Raw genomic sequence first — 8,397 nt, 5'->3', positions numbered from 1 at the left:
GGGAAAGAGCGTGTAGTCATAGATGTTCTGCACAAACAAATACTATTTCTTATACCACGACAATTTCTTTTCGTATGTACTATGAATCTGAATACTTTAGAGTACCCCTGCTTCAAGTGAGCCGCTTTGTTGCAGTGTAAACTGCTGTCTGAAAGAGTCAGCATGGCAAGTCTTAGCTCAACTGAGATAGTTTCACAGGTTCAGAAAGACTTAAGAAAAATACTAGATGATTCATGACATGCGATTTGTTTAAGAAACTATTACCTTCCTTTGTCATCCTCACAATTGACAATGCTGGCATCGATGGCTCCAATAAGCAGTGATGCACAGTTTTCATGATCATTGATTCTGCCAAAGAAAACACATTTTCAAAAGGGTAAAATCTACATCTTTTCCCATTTTACTGTATTAATTCCCTTCACCTCCCATTAATATTTTTTACTGGTTATCCTAACATACCTTTCCTTAGTGCTTTCAGTCACATTTCTGAATATTCATCATATCTCCACTTAACCAAACTGTACCTGCTACTACGGATTTCAATCTCTAAAGCAAAGCTGATCCTGCAGTTCACTATGCACAAAGGTAATTGAAAGTTCTGCACAAACCTAGGATTAAAACCTTAGTATCTTAAAATCCTTTAGTTTATATGTCAAATACACGTGGACCTGGAAAACACTCAGTCAAGGCACTTTTTTTTAAAAAAAAATCATTTAAAATTCAGATTTCGAATACTATGTTTCAGCCACAAAGTATTTTATTTCAAGCAGATTAAAAGCAGTGCTCTCTATATGCTTTTATTTCTCTAATATATTACTTTTCTACTTTCCAGTGACATGGACTGAAAAAGGAAAACCTACGCAATAGGAACTCCTATTATTATTTCTGGAAGACATTCCATCTTGTAATTGAACATATAATAGAATACAGTTGTCCTAAATGTTGGCAGGAATTAAGAAGGTTTGGATTTGTCTTTATGATGCTTAATTCCTTACTCTTCTAATGGCTGACGTGTTTTAATAAGCATAGGCATAACTCCTAATAGCCACCACCTTTTTCTTGTTCTTAAGTAATGTGAGAACTTTGGATACAGAATTTGCCTCTAAAGCTGATCAATCCTTTTGGCTAGGACCTAGGTAAGAAGTACCAAACCTTTAAGACATGAGATTATCTCAGAAGGAAAAAAGACCATGAGGGAAATCAGACTGGAAAACACTCAGCTGAGCATGTCTTGGCAAAAGTATGGCCTGCACGAAACACCATTCTAGCATAACATAGATGCTTGTTTCAAAGTCCTTTCTTCATTAAGAGTTTGTTCCTATTGCTAAAAAAGAATCACCTTGATTCTGACAAATTTATCAACTTTCAGCCACTGCCTTTCAAAGGAACCTCAAAAGCTCATATGTACACACACCAAGGCACTATAGCCCAGGTCACAGCCTAAGAAAGGAAGAGCTATTAAGTTCCACCCTGTGTGAAGAAAAGGCATAGGTCTGTAATTGTCAGCAAGGGAAAAGAAACTAGAACGGGAGCAGAAATGCAACTATTTAATTATAAGTTGATATTTTATCAAAAAGCCTAAATGTATGAATTTTCTGCAAAAATACTCTTTATTCTGCCACTTTTTCAGCAGAAGTATCAGGACAATTTAATGATCATCTTTAAAGTAACCTCAGAAAAGCATGCTTTCTTCTCATACTGCTGCTTCTTCCAGACATATCCTAAAGCAACATATCTGCAGTTGTTATTGGAGATTCCTACTTACACGGCACAGTGCAATGGAGAGAAGCTATTACCATAGAATTTGTGGAAAAATTTTTGTTCCAATAGTACCTCTATGCAGTTTTCATGACCTGTAAGAGATCAGACATGTCACAGTGTTGGGCAGAGCAAGTAATTCACTTCATTCATAGTAGGCTTACACAGATTAGATTTAATACTTGAAGTTCCAGGTTGAACACAATGTGTATATAAGCTCTTCCATGATAAACAATAAACAGATTTATTTATTTATTTATTTTATGGCAGCAGCAAGATAGATCCAGGCTAATATTAGCATTTATTGAAAAAAGAGGAAAGGAAAAAAAAGGTATTTTTTAGGTGATGTTCTTTAAGTTGCCTTTAAGCATCTCCAAAGATGATCTTAACTGATGATACTGAGAAGTTTTATCCTCATATGAAGCAACAAGATCAGATGATCCAGTTTAGAATAATCAGTTCAGAATAGCCATCTACTCATGTGGTGTCTCACATCAATAAATAAGAAGGCGACACCTCAAAGGAGCATTCCTGGCCCCACAGAAATCAATTTCATCATTGACATCAATGAAACCAGAATTTCACCCTGGCCTCCTGTGACAAGGAGGAAATGAGCTGCAAAGCCACTGGGAGGTAATGCTGCAATTTCCCTGGCTTCTGAGCTGAAGGGCAAACATAGCAAATGGTAACTACAGAAAGCGAATAGAGGGGAGATAATTTACTTCTTCATTTCAAGCTCCTCAAAGTGTTAGGTTGCTTTGTTAGCATGTTTCCCTAAAACTGAGGCCACATTTGAACCTGGCAAAAGCCCACAGGGAGAACCTTACCGTTGTAACAAGCCCAGTGCAGCGGTGTATAACCTTGATTATCTTTCAAACTGCAGTCCTCCTCTGAAAGTGCTATCTGCAGTAATTCACTCAGCCAAGTGGCGTGACCCAGAGCTGCTGCAAAGTGCAGAGGTGTTCTGCCTCTGGCGTCTTTACATAAAATAGATACTTCTTTCTCTAACAGCATCTGAACACACTCTTCGTGCCCAGTCATAATCTGGTAACAAAGAAATGAGTAAATAGATTGACATAATACAGATTTTTGGCCAGGAAATATGGAATAGGATTGATGCCTGTGAATGTGAGATGGCCTAGATGGGATTCAGAAGGCAGAGATGAAAGCTCCTTTTCTCCCATGAGTAGCTTTGATAACTGATCTACTGAAATGCATTTGGCACTGTCTTTCAAAGGCATTGATTCCTAGTCTGTGGAAGAGACTCCACTAAGTGAGGCACAAAAGCAGGGAGGAGTTTAAGACTAAGGAAACAGATGAAATAGGGGTGAAGGTCACAAAACCTGAGTCAGGATTCTCAAAACCATGTATGATTATGAGAGAACTGAGGGATAAAAGAATCAATATCATCAGAAATAGGAAAAGCTGCTTTTACAGCTGTCCAACTAGTATCAGTGACCTCTGTATCACACCTAACTTAACTCTGGTGTCCTGGGTGTGGTAATGCATCGCTATCAATATAGAACATATGCCATTGCTTTTATTATGTGCTGGATTCCTAAGCTGAACTGCTCACTGCAGTTATCAGAGAGTTCTGTATAAGTATCACCTCTTGCATCAACTTCACATTGGCTAAGAAGGTGACTCCCAGAAAAGATGTACCTCAAGTTTCACTGCCTCTGTATTAAAAACTTAAGCTTTCCTTATTTACACCATCTCCCCAGCAAAAATGAAATAACTGGGCAGTTCTTTTAAAGAAATTATTTTCAGAATTCATAGGTGCTTGGTTATAAGAATAATTATTTCTATTGTAAAGTGTCTAGAGGCAAGAAAAAATGGTCTAATCAGTATTTCAGCTAATCACTTAAAGCAAACATAAAAGAAAGTCAAAAGCACAGCATTACTGAGAGTGGATCTGTCCTGCTTTTCACCTTAGTGACTGTGCTTGGTTATGTTTCCAATCATTTACAGTATTCCCTACATACAATGTCCCAGTATTTACGAGTGAGTTGTAGTCACAGTAAAATGAATAATTAAGAATCATAAAAATTAAGTCACCCCTCGATGTAAAGCTGTGCATCCCAGGAGATCAGCTGCATCTACAGATGCTTCTTTTTCAAGTAATAAAGAAACAGCATCAATGTGCCCATATGCCACTGCAAGCATCAGTGGGGTTCTAGAAAAAAAACAAAAACAAACCAGTCACAGCTATAAAATGACATTCTACTTCCTAATGCTACCTTACAGGAACAGAGAGGTCAGGAAGCCCTGTATTTCTCTCCATTCCTACCCACAAACCTGTTTCTTTCTGCACACTTGTCTATGTAACACCCAAGTGAAGACCTTTTCTATAAAGTTATCAAGATGTTTAACAATCTACTACCATGAATGAAACACAGACTCATTTTAAGCAATTTACACAGCAACATCATTCAAAACAATCTATTCTCTTAATAACCTACAGTTATCATCACCTCCACGAGCTTTACAATACGCAAGTGTTGTGAACGAATGTCCCTGCTAGCCACCAAGATGACAGCCACTCAAAGCATTTCTTTTGCAAATGCTGAGCAATTGCTTAAAAGCGATGAAGGGACATGAGGAAACTATTCCAGCTAAAAATGGGACTAACATATCTTCATTCTTTTCTGAAAGAGATCTATTCTCCTTCTATTTTTAGATAAGATTAATCCCGTTTAAAATCATATGTACCGTCAGTTACGTTCCAGGCACCCCACGTGAGTTTTTTAATCCATATTTTCACTTTAAAAATAGAAGTTATTGTCCCTCTATAACAGTCATTTAATGAGAAGTAAAAGTTTTGTAGGAACATCTCAGATGCACATGTCACCTCAAATAAACATTCTGTCCCATTGCACCAGCATAATATACCAAGTAAATGCTGAAACAGCAATGTTTGAGAGAGAACAAGACTCTCTGTAGAAACATCTCAGGAGCTTGTTAGGTTCTATTGAATCTGGCCCTCAGCATCTATGAACAATTGTTCAATGTATGAAGCGGACCCTAAGATTATGTATAATCCTTCCCAAATGGCTTAGGTCAACTGAATATGTACTTCATAATCTCTGCCAAAATCTATAAGGAATAGTGCAGGAAATAGAGTATTTCAAGGTTTTTGGTGAGAAATCTGAGATGCTCTTTGAATCACAGAGCTGGAAAAAAACCCATCACAAATAGAACTTACTGTCCTTTGGCATCTGTCACGTCAGGGTTGTCTGCAACTTCAAGCAACAACCGTAAACAAGGTATATGGCCGTTAATGACTATAAAGAAAAAAAGGCATGTTCGATTAAAATATGTTTAATTTCAGACACTTTTCCACTGGAATGTTTATGGATAAGAAGTTTCCTTGCAAACGAGGAAGATACTCCACAGTGTAAGAAATTAATACTCACACAATTTTCATCTAACTCGTGCCTGTGAAATGGTGAGCTGTTATTTCCCTGACCTCGGTAAGATGAGGATTAATTCCCTTACACACAAACATCCCAACTGAATAAAGCAGAAACTGTGATTTTCACTGCTGAGATTTCTCCTAAACCACACAGCATTTCAAAATCACACAGACTGAGCAGACACACAAGGCTTTTTGTGACCAGGTTTGGAACCACAGCAGGAGGTACGTGGTCAAAGCTCCTTCTTCGTGTGTGCACCATAGAAGCAAGTTCTTCAGTGCTGCTAGGAAAACAGAATGACCGACCATACAAATGTCATATTTGTAACAGCACATCACACCAGAAACTAAAATTCCCTTTGGGTTTTCCCATCTTTTCTCATTCAATGCCATTGGAAGCCACAGCTACTTCTCAAAAATGGTATTTTCATTTTAAAATGTAACCCACTGTTGCTTAAACGGCTTTGAGTTACTACGTTGTGCAGGGCCTGACACTGGAAGCCCATCTATGTGTCAGCTGGCTTAAAGGCTTCAGCCTTTCATGGGATGAAGAGATCAGTATTTTCTTCTTTGAAAAACAATAATTCCTGTACTCAGTAGCTGTAGATTGTGCTCTTATTACAGCAAGTCATGCATTCACACTGCCTACACCCTGTGGGCTGAGGCAGAACCCTTGGACACCACCTCTGTCACATCACATTTAAATAACTCATCCAAAAATAATCTTAGTTGCTCTAACCAGACAAATAAAAGACATTTTTAGCTATTTACCACTAAGTGATGCCATATACATAACATGTAAACAGTTCTGCAGGGCTGATGAGTCACTGGCTTGGGGGATAAAAAGATCTGTTCTTTCTCCCAGCGGGAGGAAGAGAAATCATAACTTGTTCACACCAACATCTGACAAGGACTTTGGTAAATTAATTTTAGAATAGATACTCCCAGAAATTCTTAGGAGCTGACCGAGTGACTGCTAAGCATTACAGACCCTGCAGGGAACATTAGTTTTGCCAACAGGGCTACAACACTAACCCCTAGGGGCACATTTGCAATGGATTCCCCAAGCTAGCCAGAGGAAAGACTGGTGGTAATAAAATTACACAGGGAACATATAATTTAGGCTAAGGAAATTCTCCATATGGTGAGGTCAGAGGAAGTCTGTTCCCTCAGGGGGGTAGGCAGAAGAAAGAACTACTTCACTAGGTGATTTCTCTACTGAAGTTACAAATCCCTTTACTAAACAGAGCTCTGCAGAATCCTGTAACCCATTCCACCACCTCAGGCCTCCATAACTGTTGTGCTCAGCAATTGTGTTGTGTAATTATAAGGAGTGAAGGCAAACACGTTGAAGGGGATGGGCACACTTACCCCCTTGTTTCTTTCCAGTGCACTGCATTGCACTGGTATTCACTTTTGTGTGTGCAAATGCGCACTGACACTCGAGGAATTCATTCCACAAGAATGCCTTTTGATCCCAATTTACCTCATACTTGCACTGCAAAGTGGCACCACGTAGAGTGTCCGGTAGGTGGCATCACTCTTTGCTCCTAAACACAACGTAGTGCTGGGAAACAGCATAATAAAAGCCATCAGTTGCAAGTGGCTTATTGAATAGTTGGAAATTTACTCCAGAGTTAATTTCCACAGAACTCTGCATAGGTCTTGAATGGAAGGTTCTAAACTTAGTCTTAATGGATATTAACCCAAAGTGCACTTATGTGACATTTGAAAGCCTCTAAATTAATGACAGTGATAAATTTCCTTTGCTAAGAGCTCATTCAACCTGTCTGTGCAGTATTTCCCACCTGCTAAAGGCACAAGGTCCCTTCAGTGTCTCATTCCTGTGAGCAGGATTTTCCTGCCTTTTTGTTTTATCACCTACCTAACTTACTTTGCTTCACTGCAAAGTTCAAGAACGTTTTGCTTGTGTCCCTGGGGTTTTTTTTCATCTGAGAAGAAGAATTATCACAGACCAGAAAAGCCTACAGTGAGTCTTCCTCCTGGTTTTATGTGGAAGGCACTCATACTACAGTGATGCAGGCAATTAAAAAATAAAGATAGGAAAAAAACCCCACAATCAGAATTTCTGTGAAGGTGAGAAATGTGCATATTAAAATAACACCTTCTGTTCAACAAATCACTTAATTTTATTCAGAAGACTTATTCAAAGTTACACTTCAAGTCAGAGCTGCTAAAAAACCCAGCAGCAGCAAATAACTTTGTTACCATGTACTTTTCTCAGTATTGCAGAGCCCTCACAACTCAGCTGTGACAACAAGAAACCTATGTCACTATAACCAAATGCTTAAATAATTCAGAATCATTGCTATAGTGATGATGTACCAGACAAAGACACACTTTGTTCATCATCATGCCCCATCCCTGGCAGTGTTCAAGGCCACGTTGGACACAGGAGCTTGTAGAAACCTGGTTTAGTGGCAGGTGTCCCTGCCCATGGCAGGGGTTGGAACTGGATGAGCTTTAAGGTCCCTTCCAACACAAACCATCCTGTGATTCTATGATTCTGTGTACATGCATTTAATACAAGCAAGAGTAAAAGATAAGCAGACAATGAAGCCTGGCCCCGAAATATTATCCAATGAAGTATTAATTTTACTTCCCACTAGAGGTCACTGCCATGCTGTACTGAGCCCCTCGATCAACAGCCAGGGGAGCACCGTTCCCTTTGGCACCTCTGCGTATTTACCTGACAGGTACCTATTAAATAACAACCTTTAAATAAATGGCAAATTCCACATTCTCCAGTAAATTAGGCACGTTGCATTATTAACACTCAACACGTGAGGAGTGGGGCAGACTCCCAGCAAGAGCAATTTCACAAGCTGGTTCAGGAGGAAGATAATGCCTGAAAGGGAGTGAATTTCTGTAGTGTTGCCTCTGCAAAAGGTTGAAAGTTTTGAACACCAGGATAATTTCATCACCAACCAGAGCCCACCTGTGCTTTCAACCTGTCTTCCACAGAAGAAGCAGTGAGGCTAGCGTTCTCTCTTCCCCTGGTTTTGTGGCCAAGGAACCATTAAAAGAAGGTGACGTATGAGAAACATCACACATCTTAAAAAAGGAGGTGGTAATAGAGGGGTAAGGTAAAGTAGAGGCAAGCGTGTAAGGGCAGAGCAGTAGTGGTGTGGAAAAACAGGAGATTCTGCGTGCGGGAGGACTGGACCTCAGGGACAGGGAAGAAAAAAACCAAGGAAATGAAA

The 8,397-nt window shown here is 39.3% G+C and overlaps 1 protein-coding gene across 1 annotated transcript in view; it reads right to left on the bottom strand.

Moving 5' to 3' along the window:
• The window catches only part of ANKRD44 (ankyrin repeat domain 44), a 73,042-nt gene that overhangs the window by 8,577 nt on the left and 56,068 nt on the right, over positions 1-8,397 (bottom strand). Inside the window, exons 18-22 of the mRNA XM_010019184.1 lie at positions 4,964-5,042; positions 3,817-3,934; positions 2,586-2,802; positions 1,766-1,853; positions 265-348 (exon numbers count right to left, since the gene is read on the bottom strand). Of these exons, the coding sequence (XP_010017486.1) occupies positions 265-348; positions 1,766-1,853; positions 2,586-2,802; positions 3,817-3,934; positions 4,964-5,042 (586 nt within the window). The remainder of the gene's footprint in view (positions 1-264; positions 349-1,765; positions 1,854-2,585; positions 2,803-3,816; positions 3,935-4,963; positions 5,043-8,397) is intronic.

This window comes from Nestor notabilis, unplaced genomic scaffold, assembly GCF_000696875.1.
Source record: "Nestor notabilis isolate BGI_N333 unplaced genomic scaffold, ASM69687v1 scaffold19827, whole genome shotgun sequence".
NCBI lineage: Eukaryota > Metazoa > Chordata > Aves > Psittaciformes > Psittacidae > Nestor > Nestor notabilis.
This window is presented reverse-complemented; position numbering and strand designations above follow the sequence as displayed.